Genomic DNA, 17,947 nt, shown 5'->3' with positions numbered 1-17,947 from the left:
AATTGCTTGTTCTTGAGAGTTAAAAAAAAAAAAATAAGTATTTTTGTAGTTGTGCCGACAGTTTTATGGACTTTTATCATCGTTGATCGCGCTGAGCGTGATGAAACACTTTAATTTCCGCTAGATAAGTGCCAGCACCTGTGGTCTTGGTTCTCAATCCTCATATCGCACCTTCTGCCTGGCAGCACCTGTTCGTTTGATTAGATTATCCGTCTGAGAAGAGCAATCTCGGGTTTGTGTGTTGTGAAAAAAAAAAATTACTTGTTGCAATTGAGAAGACCTGCAATAAATACTTGAAGCCAACTTGGAAAGTTGATTATGTTTGGAAAGAGGTCAGGCATTTTGACATGGAGGCCTGCAGCATCTTGAAGATCGGGCCAAGAGCGGGTAGCGAACATTGAGGGGTTTATTCCCCCCCCCCCCCCCCCGTTCCAACATGTAAATGGTTCAGACCATTACTCGTAATACAAGACGACACCAACCATTGATCAGACAGAAAACAGCATGATAGGATTTCCTGTGGTTGAGGGGAGGGGGGGGGTCTCTTGGGGGAAATGCATACAGTAGGTTTCACACCTCCACTTTCCATAATCAGACAATCTTGAGTTGCTCTTGAATATTCAAATTGGTCCAAAGTGTTGCGATTCACGATTGAAGGTACGGGAACAGACTGAACTAGGACTTATTATTAAAAAAAATAATAAAATCTGTACACAAGGTGCCTTGGATCACTCAAATGGAGCCATGGTCGTCCTGCTGCGTCTGTAGAACGGAACAAACTCAAAGTCCCAAATATTCCTGACGCCTTCTGAGCAGTTTTGCGAACGGCATTTATCTGGTATTGATTGCCGAAGGAAACTTCAGTCGCGTGCGGGTGCGAAATTTGCATGCACCAAATCTGGCACGCAGAAGATTATAATTTGCATTATTAATCAGCAACATATGGGCTGTTTTGTTTATAGCTGGTCGCACAGGTGCTTCTCATTTTCAGTGGTTGCTGAAGTCCAATCAATACTGGTCAGTCTAAAAAAGAAAATAAAATCAAAAATAGCTGTCTGTTTTTACATTGCTGGTCGAATTTCCTGTCCAAAATCCTCTCCTGACCATTCTCCTAATTATACTGTAGGTACTTTGAATTACATATTTGACTGAAGCCTTTTTTTAAAGGGATTATAGAGACAAGGACATTGTTTTGGTTTGGGGTTTTTTTTGCCACTGGAATCCCATATTGAAGTATTTGCACTTGAGGTACCGTATTTTCCGTGCTAAAAGGCGCACCTAAAAGCCTTCCATTTTCTTATATGCTCAGAGCGGGCCTTAAAATCCGATGCGCCTTGTGTATGGTCATTACGGTAATATGTCGACCCCCAAAATGGCTCCTTGCTAGAGACATGCTTACAACGCAGAGGTCAAACTTAAGGCGATCAGTTTACGCAGTTGAACACGGAAATAGAGCAGCGGCAAGAGAGTTCAACGTTAACGAGTCAACGTTATAACTTGCAGTTGGTTAAGTGAACTGTGTCGCTGCTTTATTCAATAAGTTTTACTGACATCTGATCGTTCTGTTGGCACTTTCCTTGAGCGTAGCTCCAGCTAGTGGATGCATTGTAGATTGCGTCTTATAATGCGGTGCGTCCAATATATGAAAAAAATGACAAAATAGGCCATTCATTGAAGGTGCGCCTCATAATCCAGTGCGCCTTTTAGTGTGGAAAATACGGTATATGGAGTATAAGGGGTCAGAGTAGCTGTGGAAACGTGTTCCAGTTCATCCGTGGCGTTCAGCGTTTCAGGACAGCTTTGTAGTCTTGCCCAGGATGAGGTAGAGCTCACTCCGTTTTTGCTTTTATTTCCTTTCCAAAGTCTACTCTTTTCTCTCTTGTATATGTCAAGCTACAATCTTTTTTTTTTTTTCCAGGCTGCATCATCTCTTTGCCTGCTCATCATTGACAAGCAAGGCCATGAATACTTTATAAGCTTTTAGATGCGGGACATCTGTATTAACGTTTGATTACCCAGCTCACATATGGGTTTTATTAGGACTGATAATGTGACGTATTTAAGGACATTGCGCCGTAATCGACCCGAGCTGCCGAAGTATGACTCAAGTATTTTAATTTGGCTTGGACCGCGAAATTTGTCATTTCAAACGGTGTCACCTTGTTTAAAGACGGTGGCCTTTATCGTCGGCGTGTTGTGATGGATTGCTGTTGTCATGGACTTCATGGATTGACTGAGACAAGAAAAAGACAGACGGCACAAAATAAAACTCCCGGCTCTCCCAAAAAAGGTCACAGTGACACATCTGATGAAATGTCCTTTCCAAGAATTCTTTGTGTCTGGATGACGCTGCAGCCGGGCTCTTCAAGGGCCGCTTTGTCGACCAACAACTGTCACAGTAGAGCCCAGTTAAGTCCGATTGACGGCACCCGGTGGTTTAATAACTGGCGAGGATCGACAACACGCGCAAAACATTGCTGACATTTTATTGATCCAGTGGTGGGGAAAATGTCTTCTTTTAACCAGCAAAATGTAAAAGACAATTAGAGGGGGGAAAAAAAAGCTAAGGAAAAGAAATGTCATCTTTGTGTTGACTTACACAAGCTGTACTCGACTATAACTACCGGAACACCCCCCCCCCCCCCCCCAGTAAAATCACACCACACAACAATTAGAGGAGCATTACTACAAACTCGCATCTGTTGACACAAAAATACAGCGGAGCCTTCAAGCTCGAAATGGAATCAACATCCGCGTTGACCCTAGCGAGAATAAGGGAGATTGCTTGAACTCAAAATCGCACGAGCGCTGCATTGAAGAGAGATGCAGTAATCACCAGCAGTCATTGCCCGGGGCTGGATATTAATTTTAATCAACTTTGTGGCTTCCTTGAATCCCATCACAATACTGCTCTATAGTTAAAAAAAAAGAATGTAGTTCTGAGTTCTTGCTTTGCACTCTTAACTTGTGTGTCCTTCTAATTGTCCCACACGCTCTTCTTTCATAAGCCTCGCTCTAAACCTTTGCCCGATCGGCTCCTGCCAGGACCATTGATTGATTCTCCACTTTCAAACTGAAATCAAACACTGAAAACCAGAGTTCTCGTTTTATTTCTTTATATTCCCCCTCGCATCAGCGCACCCCGCAAACCATCCCCTGCCGCAGCCTTCCGGCATTGCCTGTGAAGCAGTCTACCTAAGTGCAATACATGCATGCTGGCATGGTGACACTCTTCTGCAACAGCGTCGCGTTCATTTAGCGGCCGCGAGTGAGAGAGCGAGGGCAGCCGAGCCTTCCACTCAGCAGCTGAATGCTGTCAGTGTGCCTTCATGGGGGGGTGCACTGGGGCACAGCAATTGCTTTTGTGGCCTCGGTGAGCTCATCCACTGGGAGCCCACTCCAGAGACTTAGCTAAGGAGCTTGCACGCCACTTGCGTACGGGGGCCTACTCGATGAGGGGGGGGGAAAAAAAAGGGATGTTTTCCTCAAGGTTGCAGCACTCCTGCTTCGGATGTAAGTCTCACTTTCATTTGTTCAAGTGGTATGACTGGGAGCTGCTGTACATGATGAGACAAAAGCGTGAAAATTTAACACAGTGGGCTTTGTCTTCTTTTGTTTTTTTTTTTTTTTTTAGGTTTTTTCTTTTCTTCATCAAAGTTGTATTGATGTCAACTTGCTCTCGTATTCTGTTGTCGGTGAGCAGAGTTGAGTGTACGTCGTGGTCTCTCTCAACTGGCTCTGATAAAGGAGAGCCCCGGCTGGTTTGAATTCTGCTCTTCAACGGGACTGAGCATGTGTCGCCATGGCGATTGCCTTATCCAACAATGAGCAGCCAATAGGAGGCAGACCTCGGGATATTCATGTACATCCGTGCGCCGAGACGGACTTGCCATGTTGCTCACCTGCCGAATGCGGACCTTCTATTTAATTTGGGAACGATAATGCTTACAGTACATTCCCTAGAGTCTTACCCTGACGGTCTTTTTGAATGACGACTCAGTGTGACGTGTTTGGCATCGGACCGATTGTGGTTTGATTTACATACGGTGTGCGGTCTGTTCCGCGCAACGTGCTGAGGGAAGGGTATCGGGCTGTTTAGCAGTCATCTGCAACATTTCTGCGGCTCGCTCGACAAGATTTCCCTCCGCGCTCGTATAAGAGGCAAAGGTAATATAACCTCCGCTTGTGGGGAAAGAGAAGCTGAGAAATGAGAGGTCAGTGTTGAGACGGGGGTTTAAAGAGCTGGATTTTTTTTTTTTCCCCCACAGGAGAAGCTCACTGTACGTATCGGCCAAAAAGTTCTCCCTCAGCACTAACGCTCCATCCTCTGCAAATGGTACCCTGGCCCTGATCAAAACCGGAAAAGATATGCCGCGCTCGCTCACCAATGTCATCATCAGACCAGTTACGGATAAAGTTGTAATCTGACGGAATAGTGTGTTGAAGGAACCTTGCGATCGGACGGAGACCACCTTTTTAAGATATCTCGGTCATCATTAGCTGCGCACCAAACTTTGCCTGATAGTACATATCGCTAGGCGCTTAGCTAACTTGTTCCGCACACGCTGAAGCTAACACGCTGACTAGCTAACCCAGATTTTCTGAGTGTAATTCAAATTCTAAAAAAAAAAAAAAAGACTATGAATGAGATAACCGATGTTCGGATTTTGACATCCAGCAATCCAAGAGAGGCTTATGTTGTGTAACATTTAAAAAAAACAAAACCTGAAACTGTACAAATGCTCACAGCTGACATAATCATCCTCTACACAGAGCAGAGGACTCCGGCATTCCAAAACCAGATCCATAAACACGTGCACGCAGGAAGAGAGTAATTAGGATCTCAACCACCCATTGTGCAGACAAAGGCCAGAGCAAAATGGGCGGCTTCGGGCTAACTATTTTTGTGGCGTCTAAATGGATGCGCCATTACATGGATATGATTGCAGGAAGGTTGTATGAGGTCAAGCGTGAAAACACGCTCATAATTAGACTAAACACTACGGTCGTGCTCACTACAGAGAAACATGGCGTTGTTCCGTGTTCATATGATCTATTTATGTGTTGGCTTCTGTGTTTTTGGGGTTCAGCGAGGCCGTTTTATTTTTGCCGATTTATTTTTGAAACGGTTTTCCCGTTTTTCACATTACCGATCAGTTCCCTGAACGCACATTTGCAGGTATTTTCCAGAAATGTGCACGTCAATCTCCAGAGCTCCTAATTGAGCTGAAATGAAAACGCATCAAGGCTCTAATTGCGAACCGTAAGGCCAATATCGCCGTCCATCTGCTCCATCAACGGGCAAAACGTTCCCAGACGCGCCCTGTGAAAACAAAGCACAAATGAACAAAGTTCCAAGATCAAGAGAAATTACAGGCACGTCTACGTTTGTCAGTTTTAGAAGCACCCAAAAAAAGTCACCTCTTTCCGCTTGCCGAAGGCACTAATCTAGGAGCCGAGATCAGAGATTAGTTTTATTTTGCTGTCGCTTTGTTCCTTCATTAAATTTGCCTTGACGTCTTTTGTTTCCTCGCTTTCTGTCCTAAAGCTCCCGTCGCCCAAGTCTCATCTAGGACAATCGAAGATCTTTTATCTTGATTCTGCGTGACATCGTCCGGAATAAGTTTGTAATTTGACTGTTGACATGGCGAACGTGTGATTTGCAGCCAGTTTAGCCGCTAGCATTTTGCATTCAAATTAAAACCACCGGGAATGGATGAAATAGAGAGTGTGTGCGGACACCGCTTGAAATATATAGTCGGGTCCGTTGCCGTGCCAAGCTTTGCGTTTCTCGTTCTTTTCTCCAAATAAAAAAAATAAATAAATCAAGTTCGCAATCGCCCCTTGCCTGCATTTGACTCTCAATCGCAAAGTCAAATGATAGAAGAGTCAAATGATAGAAGTGACACCAGCAGACATAAAAAATCATTTTAATCGCCCCCTTTACGGAGAAGAAAGCTTCCACTTGTCCAGTCTGGTGTTGACGAAAGAGTTTTCAGGTTGGACTTGCGGAATACCGTCATCTGCGTTCCTCCGCGTCGTAATTGTGTCCGTTTACATTCTCGTAAGCAAACCACCAAAGTGTCCTTATCTCCACGCGGAGACAGCAAATGCGCGATATCACCCTATCCTGGATTGTTTATTGCTCTACTTTGTGCGTTACAGTTACGGTGTTTTCTTCACTGCCTTTTTTTTTTCTCCTTCCCCCTTCTTCTGTATCGATAGCAACCAGCTCCACAAAGCTGGAGGACCTGAGCTATCTCGATGAACAGCGCAACACGCCGCTGCGGACATCCATTCGCCTCCCCTGGCACAATACCGGCGGGAGGCCGCCTCAGGACTCGAAAGGTGACTGCGATATGTGTTATTACTGTACGTCCAATCTGCGGCGATAACCCCCCCCCCCCCCCCCCCCCAAACCCCATCCTGGATTAGAACCCAATTTCAACTTGAAATCTCTCTGGGTAATGGAAAATGGAATGTTTTCACTGCCATGTCCCATTTTGCTGAACCCCCCCCCCCCCCCGCCTCCCCTCCCAGGTCGTTTCTCTCCCTATAAACCGGTGGACATCATGCTGAAGCCCCTGTTGTTCGAAGTGCCCAGCATCACCATGGATTCCGTGTTCGTGGGCCGAGATTGGCTCTTCCAGAAGCTGGAAGACGTCTTGAAGGACGGCGAGTCCGCCGAGAGCCACGGCGCCGTGATCGTGGGCAACGTGGGCTACGGGAAGACGGCCATCATCTCCCGGCTGGTGGCGCTGAGCTGCCACGGCGGACGCATGCGACAGATTGCATCCAACAGTCCGGGCGCCTCTCCTAAAAGTAATTAAATGACATCTCGGCGGCCGCCGTAAAAATTCTGCGATCCCGATTGCCAAAACACACAAACGGCAATTAAAAGGGCCGTTTGTCTCTTCGAAGGTGGTGCCGCCGGGTCAAGCTCGGAACTTCCTCTCAGCCAGCCCCCGCAGCCCACTCCCCCCTCGAGTGCGGCGAATACATTGAGGACCAATAGCTGTCCGGGAACGCCTGAAGTGCAGCGCCGCAGGGAGGAGGCTGTCAAACGGCTGGCTGCAAAGGTATAAAGTACTGAGAGGATGGGAAGGGGGCGTGGGTCAGTGGGTTCACGGTACAAATAAGGGGGGGGGGGGATGTTGTTATTGGGATCATTTGTTAGAGCCGAAATAAGGTGCTGTTCCTCCAGAGGCAATAGTCAGCTTCTTCACTGTAGCGGTGCCTCGGACCCTTCATCCTTTATTGGGTTTGGTTCAGCGTGATGCAGTTGGGATCAGGTAAACCTTGATCTGGTTTTAGGATTCGGGTGAAACTCTTGATACGTTTGATGCGTTGCTCGTTTGGGATAAGTCGTGTGTGACTGCTCCAGAAGCCGGTCAAGGTTGCATGACTAATCAGCGAGCGCCTGAGCTCGTATCCAGCAGAGGAGCAGGTCACCCCCCCCCCCCCCCTGCCGCCTGCCTGCTGACCCTGAAAGTGTGTCAACTCCTCCAGGTTGCCGTATAATTAGGACAATGTTATCCCACCCCCCACCTCAGGCATCTCCCTTCCTTCTTTACCAGCTCTACCTCTTTCCTCGGCCTGCTCAGAATTTTGGGGGGGAGTTTATTTGAAGTGATTAAGCGCCTCTCCCCGTTTTCCCACTCAGGCTCCCTGTGGTAGTTGGGCAAATATTTCTCTCACATCAGATGGGTTTCAAAAGACGATTTTATCTTCTGTGCTGAAAAGTTTTTGCAATGGACTGTGGTAATAATGTTTCCAGCAAAGCCGTACGACACCGAAGTCAAATGTAATGCTTTCAGGACTCACCCCGGATTCATTTCCGGTCCGTAGCGGGACATTAGCGAACGCGGCACAGACCAAGGAGTCAACCCCCTTCCTTCTTCCAACACCATCTTGCGCTGTTACAGGTGGTGGCCTACCATTACTGCCAAGCAGACAACACATACACCTGTCTGGTCCCGGAGTTTGTGCACAGCATCGCCGCCCTGCTGTGCCGAGCACACCAGCTGAATTCATACCGGGAACTCTTGCTGAAAGAGCCCCACCTCCAGAGCATGCTAAGTCTGCGCTCCTGCGTCCAGGACCCCACCGCCGCTTTCCGAAGGGGCGTCCTTGAGCCTCTGGCCAACCTTCGTAAAGGTAAACGCGTCGCCGTTTGAGGTTTTAAGATGGTCGGGTTTGGCCTTTGTTCAAGCGACATGATATATGTAAAGCCGACTGCGCATCTCGCTCCCCGAAATCACGGCGATTATGCCTTTCCAGAACGGAAGATTCCAGAGGAGAATTTCATCATTTTGATCGACGGACTGAATGAAGCTGAATTCCACAAGCCCGACTACGGAGACACCGTTGCCTCCTTCATTACAAAGATCATCACCAAGTTCCCTCCCTGGCTCAAACTGGTGGTCACCGTCCGTGTCAGCTTGCTGGTAAAGGCACATCTCATCGCTAATATCGGACGCCGCCGACTCTTTTGGTTTTTGGGGGGCAGGATGAAGAAAAAGTGCAATATTGTATCACGTATCACCGAAGCTGTGAGTCACCGGCGGCGTAACGGTTCTCTCTCCTGGCATTTGCGCCGGCGTTTTCGCTCCAGTTTCCACTTAGCGATTGTGCGAACGTGGTGTGAATTTGTTGTCTGCCACTCCGGGCTGTCGTCTGTCTTTTCGGAAGTCAGCAGCGGGGATGGAGAAAATGTCGCAAACGGATGAAGCCGCGACATTCCCTCGTGTGCGTGTGGGATCGAGGTTATTCATATTCGGAAGATGCTCTCGGATTCTGTCCATCCAGTTCTTCTGCGAAACAAAAACGCTCATTAGCAATGGTGTTATTATTTCCGTTTGGTTAATATTATTCAAGAACGTCTCTGCTCTCTGAATATAGAGTGTTGGGTTTTGTTTTGTTTCTTTTTAGATAGAATATAAAGGGGCAAAAAAAAAAAAAAATCAGCCTGACGTATACCGTCCGCATATATGTCAGATACTTTAAGGTAAACCCGAATGACAACACGTTTTAGCCGGCCGTAAATTATGTCCTGCCAAAGGGATGATGAACTACGCTCGGGCAGCGACGGAGGCAGAGTTCCTCGAAGCCGACGTGGCTGGGCCGGCCGGGCAGGTGACATGTTGAGAAAAGAGAAGCGATAGCGGGATCAAGTATCACTTCATCTTTCCCGTCAGTTTTAATTTACAACCGGTGGAATTCTCAAGAAGCAGTCTTGTCTTTTTTTTCTTTTTCTGCTGACTTTAATTTGGAGTCGCTACTTTCTTCTTTATCTCTGATGTAGCGCCCCATGGTGTTCAGACTGAGATACCACATCAGTAAAATCCCTTGGATTACGTGCTACGTTTAAGTAAATTGGTGGCATGATAAAGTATCAGGACTTGTGATCATACTCTGTCAAAAAAAAAATAATTAAAAGTGGAATTGATGCCTCCTAACTTCATGTCAACATTTCATCCTGTCACTAGTGTCTGCTAGAGCCCGAAGGCTCTGTGTGTTTGCTCGCAGACTGCTACTCTGATATTTATCCCGCGCAAAGGGGAGCCCAAAAATTTTTTAAAGAAACAAGTCCGACTCCTTTCACATAGCCTGAGGATGTCTTCTGCTCAAAAGTCTGTTTCTGTTTGGTCATGCTGAATATGATTGAACTACAGGAAAAGATTCAAGTCCTTTCGCTAAGGAGGTTTTGTTTTCATCGGCGTAGGTTTGTCCTTTTGCTTATTTGTCACGACTTTTGGATACATCCGCCTCGACATTATGCGGGCTAGACACGCTCCGTGGTTTTTCCCGTCGACCGTTACTGAGAATCCATACGCTGGCGATAGAATAATCATGATAATACAAAAACAATCGTATTTTTCAATGGCAAAAGCTTGGCCGGCCAAGCTCCGAAGGTGTCCCAAGTTGCTTATCGATTGCGCGTGTGATAAATCTTTGAAACCATATGGAAGTGCTCTGCTGTTTGATGATTCTCATTTGTGTCTCGTGCTTTTATAGTTACTCGCTTTCGATATTTCCCGCCTACCTGTCACAGGAGATCACCGGCCTTCTGCCTTTCTCCAAGATCTCTCTGGACGACTTTTCGGACAATAAAGAGATAAGCAACGACCTCAACGCGTACATCCAGTACCGCGTCGGCGGCAGCAAGGACATCATGAACAACATCAGCCTGAACGGCAAAGCCGACCCGGTGGCGGTGGCGAAGCTAAGCGGCCACCTCATCTCCCGCAGCCAGGGCTCCTACCTGTATCTCAAACTCACCCTGGATCTGTTCGAGAGGGGCCACCTGGTCACCAAGAGCTCAAGCTACAAGGTGGTGCCCGTCTCGCTGGCCGAGCTCTACCAGCTGCAGTGCAACATGAAGTTCATGACCAATTCGGCCTTCGAGCGCTCGCTGCCCATCCTCAACCTGGCGCTGGCCTCGCTGCACCCGATGACCGACGAGCAGCTGTTCCACGCCATCAACGCCGGCGACGTCCAAGGGGAGCTGCCCTGGGAGGACTTCCAGCAACGTATGGACTTGCTGTCGGGTTTCCTCATCAGACGCCGCGACAAGACGCGCATGTTTTGCCACCCGTCCTTCAGGGAGTGGCTCGTGTGGCGGGCCGACGGCGAGAGCACCGATTTCCTCTGTGACCCGAGGTTAGTCCTCTGCTTTCCGATACCATGCCGCCAACCGAGAATTGACGTTTGTGAATTTGTAACGAGCTTTCGTAACCGGTCAACGGTCAGCGACGAGTTTGACTGCGAATTGAATCGGATATTGACGACGCTATAAAATAGCAACAGCAACCAGAGAAATCTGCCGTTTCCTCGACAATCACGACATGTTTTTGTGGTTCGATAGCAATGTTATAGATAATAAAGTCTTGTGCCTGTGGCACATCAGAACGTTGTTTCCCAATAAGAACACCAGGAATTGCAATTTTTCCGTTGCAATAAGTTGGTATGTGTGCAAGGGTGAGAGTTTGCGGACTGTAATTAGTTTGCAAAACGCAATCACGCTGATCTCGGAACAACTTTCCCCATTGAAATGAATCAAAATTGACGTCATTTTCAACTCACGCTGGTTGGAGGTTACGAAGTTTTTACTGCCACCATCCAGCAATGAAGTCTCTGACTCTGGAGCTACGGAAGTCCAGTTTTTATTCGCGCCACAGACCAACGTCTTTTGCAAAGCGAGCGCCGTCTGCGGTGGCCGCATTGCTCAAAAAAGGCCGTTGCAAGAGAAAATACAACAAAGAGATCGAAAGCGCCGCGGAAACCGTAAAATGAAAATCTTGACGGCAGCGATAAGATCATAACAGCTGGACTCGACCCTAAACAAAAGATTAAAAAAAGGCTTTTTTGTTAAAAGTGAAAACAACAAGATTATATCCGTTCTGTTTGCTTTTTCCCCTCCTGGGGTCTTCCGTATTATCCGTGCTCACAAAGAGCAGATTCCCAAGTCCACCAGAGCAGCCTTTCATAATTCTAATCATTCATCAAAACAAAGGCTGGAGAGTTGGCAGACGCGATGAATATGCAGATAAAAGCCGGCATGCTGCGGATGTGTCGCCGACTACAGAGAATTTGGACCCAATCAACGTGATCTCCAATCACGCGCGTCCTTTTAATGACACTCCCAACGCGGGGCCTTCCGTCTCTTAATGATTCGGCGCACACCTTATGAAGCGTTTGCCGTGGCCAATTTATCCCTTAACTAGCCCGCCCCTCTTTCCCTACAATTGATTCCACGCTCTGTTGCAGCGATACCCAACGGGGGCGCCGTAGCACACGAGAGCTTTGTCCGAAAGTATTATTTCATAACAACATAAAACATTCTGTTCATCTATCGTGTTCGGCGACCTATGGTGACAGGCGAATAGAATTGCACTCGTTGCCGTTCATACAACGTCGTTTGTGGCGGCTTTTCGTTCAATGAAACGGGCCCGGATTTCACCTTGAGCAAAGACGGTATTTGCGTCTTCGTACCTTTTTTTTTTTTTTTTCTTTTTGTGACACGTTCGGTTGCTGAATGGCCTCAATAGAAGTTGGGAAACACTGCCCTATTGTGTCGCGCAGGACCGGTCACGCTCTCATCGCATTCATGCTGTCCCGTCAAGAAGGGAAACTCAATCGGCAACAGACCATGGAATTGGGACACCACATTCTTAAGGCGCACATCTTCAAGGTAAGAAAGATGCACGGGCATTGACTCTTCTTTTTTTTTTTTTGTGGCTTTTTTCAGAGAATTATTGCTGACCATTCCTGTGTTTTTGTCAAAGAATGGGAAGAAGAACAGAGATGTCGTGTTCAGTACTCGCCGTGCGGGTTTGCGTGCATTCATGGTGTCGTTTGCACGTGTGTGGCAGGGCCTGAGTAAGAGAACGGGCGTGTCATCCAGCGTGCTGCAGGCTTTGTGGATCAGCTGCAGCGCCGACGGCCTCTCCGCGGCGTTGGCCTCTCTGAGGAACCTCTACACTCCCAATGTGAAGGTGAGACCTGGCATATTCTTCATGATTTTGCGTTTTGGGAGGGGAGGGGGGGGGGCATCTCTCTTCTGGAATTAAACTGATTTTTTTTTCCACATCCATATGTAAGAAGTCCTGTTCTGTTTCCGGCCCTTGAATGCACCTGAAAAAAAAAAGTCTACAGAAAAACAATGAAATCCATCCATCCATCCGGAAAAATCTACTTTAGTAGAGAAACGACTTGATCCCTTCCCTTGCGAAACAATCGATGGTTAGACGACTTGACTAATGTTAACTGCGTCGATGAAGGGTGGAAACTAAGTATGACCATTTTAGAAGCGGGCTGTAAAACCATTCGCCGTTAGCGCCCCGCCAGGTCATCGCAAGCATCGATGCGCAAAGGTCAAATGCGCTCTCCCACTTCATAAAGCATCCACTTTAAAGCGTCACCGCCGTGGAGGTGGACGCGGGACCCCGGTGGACTCCGTTTGGCCTGAGAGCTAAAATGCCTTCTGCTGTATTAGTTACACCGTCAAATAAGTCCCATTCGTTGTAAAGTTCAGTTGCGTAGCATGTTATGGTAATAGACCCGTGGACCCTTGTTGCTTGACCTCTCTCTGTTTTCTACTCTGTCTATAAATTGCGCGGCCAGAATGGCCCAAAAAAAAAGTGTTCGAAGACATGGCTGCTCCACAATTAAATTCAAGATTGGATGCCGGCCACCCAATCAATTCACGTGTAAACCCATTTGCATCTTCGGACCAATCTTGACTCTCTTATGCGCTTTGTTTACTGGTAACGAGTCGTACCAAAGAGTTTGTATAACCTCTAATAATAACGTTTGGAATCACTTCAGATGCCGCGCCTGCTCTCTTTTGTTTGCACTGAGGAGAGGCATTAGTCTCTTCAAGAAAGCCCATTATCTCTGATTGATGCTTTCTGGCCGGCGGCTGAATCAGTTGTCTTTTTCCCCGCTTGTCAGCCGTGTTAGCGCTCCACTTGTTGTCATCGCCAATACACATTTGTTGAGTTATTATGCGCGAGTGCGGCGACACTCACAGCGGAACGTTTACAAGCGTGACCTTGTTCTGTCCTCCGTCGCAGTAAATCTATTCACAACCGACAAATTAACGCTTTTTCATATTCCGTCCTCGGAATACTCATTGGGCCCCCCCCGTGCCTTTGTCGCACTCTACATGTATTATTGATTTTCCTCATCCCGCAGAGGAGAAAAATCTGTCTTGATATTTGCTTCAGCGGAATGTCCGCCCTTTACTGTGAGACCGCGACCCGCTTGAGTTCAGGCTAAGGTAACGTTTCGAAAAGATTTGGACTTGAATCGAAACATACGAGGTACAAACTCCACTCCTTGATCAAATCCTTTGAAAAGACACGTTTAAAGCTGCTGTTTGTTGTCATGGTGACGGACGGTGTTGACTGAAAAACGTGTCGAGATCAGGTCTTTGCATATATCATTGATCGTCTCCTTTTTCGATCGCGTTTGCCCTCATTAGGGTCGCAGGTGAGCCGCAGCCTGTCCTCTGTCCTAGCTGACGCTGGACAAGAGGCAGTGTACACACTCGCATTCACAACCAAAGGGCAGTTTACAGGTGTCAAAGTCAAGGCCCGGGGGCCAGAGCCGCCCCGCCGCATTATTTTACGTGGCCCACCAAAGCAAACCATGTGCGGCTGTGTTGCTTCTTGCTAAATTTTGTATCAAAATTGCCAATTGACTTCGGTTGAGATATGACAACATTTTGTGATGAAACCCACTTTTTTTTCCCAATAAACGGGGAAAATAATTCAATAAACAATTTCCCTTGACTCCTGATTTCAAAATGATCAAAGCAATCATAGACGGCAGTCCACCGCATAATGGGTTGGCATCCCAATCCACTGCCCGACTCGCTAATTCAATCACAAATCAAACAGCAGCTGTGTCTGACGGTTGTTGTTTTACACCAGTAAAGTCATTGCGGTCAGGGAACCATGTTGGGTAGAAGTGAACTTTAACCAGGGTTGTTAGCGGAAGTTATTGAGAGTCTTTGTCACATGTGTATCTTGTTGCTATTAAACATCTGCAAGCTACTTGTTTTTAAGTGTAAGAGTGTCAGATAAGTTTAGAATCTAAATCTAAAGTCTAGTCAGATAGTCAGATAAATTTAAATTCTAAACTTATCTGACACTGTCAAAATCTTATCATTCGAAACTTGAGAATGATACGATTTTGGACATCGATAATGTATATGATAGCCTTATAACACTTTCAGTTGCTGATTGTCTGCATTGCGCGTCAGGTGAGCCGTCTGCTCATGCTGGGAGGAGCCAACGTCAATTACCGCACGGAAGTGCTGAACAACGCGCCCGTCATCTGCGTCCAGTGCCACCTCGGCCATCTGGAAATCGCCTCTTTGCTGCTGGAGTTCGGCGCCAGCGTGGAGGTGGTGTCCGAAAATGGGATGAACCCACTGTGCTACTCGGCGGCCGCGGGTCACCTGAGTCTCGTCGTGATGCTCTGCAAGCGGGGCGCCAAGGTGAGCGGATGCGCCTTGCCGCCACTTGTCGGACTGCGGTCTGAGCAGTGATTTTCCGGCTGAATTTGATGACTTGTTCAGCTCGACGTTACACCCATGACAGCAGCGAACGCTGTTCTGGGTTATCTTCTTTAACCAAGTGGCAAGGGATATGCGCTAGATTGACCCTGCGAGAAGCAATCCGGCTAACAAATATGTGTTTGCCAGGTCGACCATACAGATAAGAGCGGCCAGTGCGCTCTTGTGCACGCCGCTCTCCGGGGGCATCCAGATATTATCCGGTACCTGCTGGAGATGGAATGGAGCGCCGAGGGGCAGCAGCAGGATCGCACTTTGAAGAGCAGAGCCCTGCAACAGGCTTTAATAGGAGCGGCTAGCATGGGACATACACAGGTTTGTTTTGTGGCCCAAAATGTACCTGTGGCGGTTGAAGTTTGCTGTCAAACATAGAAGAAAAAAAGAAAAAACATTACACATCTTGGAATGAACTGATCCGCATACATTAGCCTAGTGCTAACACTTTATGGGAAACGCCAAAGATGGGCTAACAAGATTAGCATCAATGAACGCATGCAGACAGACGATATCGCAAACCAAGGAGCCCCTACAACAGAAGTGAACTTGCCATTTTTACCCCACTTGACCCTCCCGTTGTAAACACACTCAACCAAAAAAAACAAACAAACTAGCGGTTCAATCTGAGAAGATGCCATGTTGCTGTTTGGAGACCTCGAAGGCCAAAGCCTCACAGTGCGGAGTTTTGTTTGTGCCACCACGCCGTTGGCATGGCCCATTATTTTCACTCCAAATGAGCAGAGCGTCCTGGCGGTTTATTTTGATCTCTTATGCTGAAACAGTATGCCATTTATCAACGTTTCTTCCCGGCAGGTTGTGAGCAGCTTGCTGGCAGTGAATAATGAGTACGCCGTGCAAATTGATAGCCACGACACTCTGTGGGGAGAGACAGGTATGTCGTCATCCATCTTTTTACATCACACGCTTCATTTTATCGCAAGCCGGCGTTTTATCATTTCTGGTGCGCTCTTGCCACAGCGGAAGGTCTCGAAACCAAACGTGTGCTGTCCGCGTGTGCGTTTTTATGGCCCCGCCGCGTTCTTGTGTCGTGTTCTTTCTGGTAAAAGCATTTGCTGTTGTGGTCATGTGGGTTTCTACTTAGAGGTTGGTAAACACAGCATTTCCTCTGAGGAATGGTTCTCCGGTTCCGCCGCTGGATGACTGCTGCGCTGTCTCCTCTCGGCGCTATTTATTTGGAGGCCAACGACACTTTAGACATTTGCAGGCACTCCTCCGTCTGGATACTTCGATTTAGGTGGCTCGGGAGGTGAGCGGGGTTTGTCGGATGACATACCGGTGGTAAGATAAGACATCTTAATCATGAGTTGTCTGAAAATGTTCCACTTTTGCTTTGCTTACACGTGTTTGGCAGATTGCGCCATGTGTTGGAATGGAATTTTAGACCCAAATTTATGGCAGCTGGCTTTGATTAAAGAGAAATTGCCGCATGAAAATTACAGAAACGTTTTTGGTAATGGCCATTACCAAAAACGCTGTTCATTTTCCAATAATCGGTCAAAATGGGGACCGACCGGGGTTTATCTGAAATCAAATTTTTGTTTGTGTCTTTGTTTGTTTCACAAAACAGGCAGAAAACTTCCAAAACCTGTGTCTTAAGAATAGTCACATTCAGTTAAAAGAAAATCGTCTTTCGTCTCCTAATAGGCAAAAATGTACACAACCATCAGCAGTCCTAATCTGCTTCAAATTGAATCGCCTCATTTGATTAGAATAAAAGGTTGCTCCTTTTATGGAGGCCAATCGTAATGTCACACCGTTTTTTTTTTTTTTCCATTTAGATCCCATCCCAACTGCTCGTTTGGCAGCAATTCAAAGTTTAAGATGGAAAATCAAATGCTGACATCTCTGTGAAAACCAGGCTTGACTTTTATTGTGACAGTATATTTTGTTCCCTTGGATACGGAAGCAATTTGGACCAATAAATGTTGCTACAGATTAGAACAACACACAAAGCCGCTCCTTTTTATTTAAAAAAAAAAAATCTATATATATATATATATATATATATATATATATACTGTATATATAAAATAAATGAAGACACAGTAGGTTGCTTAACAACCTGCTAAGTGCATCTCTACAATAAGACATTTTTAGAATGGAGGGCTGAGTGCTTTTTTTGCAGATTTAATACATTGGTAATGCAGCGTATTAGACTGTATGTCCCCATTTCAGTGTACACATAGGAAGAGCTTATCAAGATACAGAGCAAGAAAAAAACCCGGAGAAAAGTAGAACTGCGTGCTCCTCAGTCAATGTATTCCTTTTTTGTGAAAGTTCAAAACGCGGGTCATCCTGGCCGGCGTATCTGTCCTTACCGCTGTTGACGCAATCCATTTCCCCTTCTAAATGGCCACAGGACGTCAGACCGTATTACTGTGCCGGGACAGAGGAATCCCAAATATTCCTCCTCGGCGGAGCCACAGTCTCGCACTTGGTGTCTGCGCTCTGTTCGCTCAGCGGATGTGAAATCGCATCCGTCGCACCCACGTGAAATTGCACGTCTGGGGCAGCTCTGAACTGAGGCAAAGTGACTCTCACGTCCTTGTGATGACCACAATCTCTGATATCCCCCGTTGCCACAAGGGCCTTACTTGGAAACCACCGGGAGCCCATCGTTATTCGTGGGAAATGGGCTGCCGCTGTGTCGTAGCCTAGCGGGGACTGAAACTTCATATTGCCGCCAGTATTACAGGTTGAAGGTCAGATGAAATGACCCTGTCGTTACGCTTGTGTTGCTCACACAAGGGAAGATTACAACTCGGATAGACATAATAGTGGATATACATTTTTGGAGGTCTGCCAATGGCTAAATGTATTTTAATTCAGATGAGGGCAGATAAT

At 46.9% G+C, this 17,947-nt stretch overlaps 1 protein-coding gene across 2 annotated transcripts in view; it reads left to right on the top strand.

The window, feature by feature from the left end:
- The window catches only part of tanc1b (tetratricopeptide repeat, ankyrin repeat and coiled-coil containing 1b), a 73,862-nt gene that overhangs the window by 45,212 nt on the left and 10,703 nt on the right, over positions 1-17,947 (top strand). For both annotated transcript variants that reach the window (XM_086123433.1, XM_086123432.1), the window contains exons 8-18: positions 6,226-6,348; positions 6,541-6,822; positions 6,922-7,079; positions 7,926-8,157; positions 8,281-8,447; positions 10,055-10,662; positions 12,085-12,193; positions 12,375-12,497; positions 14,771-15,007; positions 15,215-15,400; positions 15,896-15,974. In XM_086123433.1, the coding sequence (XP_085979559.1) occupies positions 6,226-6,348; positions 6,541-6,822; positions 6,922-7,079; positions 7,926-8,157; positions 8,281-8,447; positions 10,055-10,662; positions 12,085-12,193; positions 12,375-12,497; positions 14,771-15,007; positions 15,215-15,400; positions 15,896-15,974 (2,304 nt within the window). The remainder of the gene's footprint in view (positions 1-6,225; positions 6,349-6,540; positions 6,823-6,921; positions 7,080-7,925; positions 8,158-8,280; positions 8,448-10,054; positions 10,663-12,084; positions 12,194-12,374; positions 12,498-14,770; positions 15,008-15,214; positions 15,401-15,895; positions 15,975-17,947) is intronic.

The sequence above is a fragment of the Hippocampus guttulatus genome, chromosome 11 (assembly GCF_054856545.1).
Source record: "Hippocampus guttulatus isolate MCC_2025c chromosome 11, RoL_Hgut_1.0, whole genome shotgun sequence".
NCBI classification, from domain to species: domain Eukaryota; kingdom Metazoa; phylum Chordata; class Actinopteri; order Syngnathiformes; family Syngnathidae; genus Hippocampus; species Hippocampus guttulatus.
The sequence above is the reverse complement of the archived record's forward strand: the minus strand, read 5'-3'. Positions and strand labels throughout refer to the sequence as shown.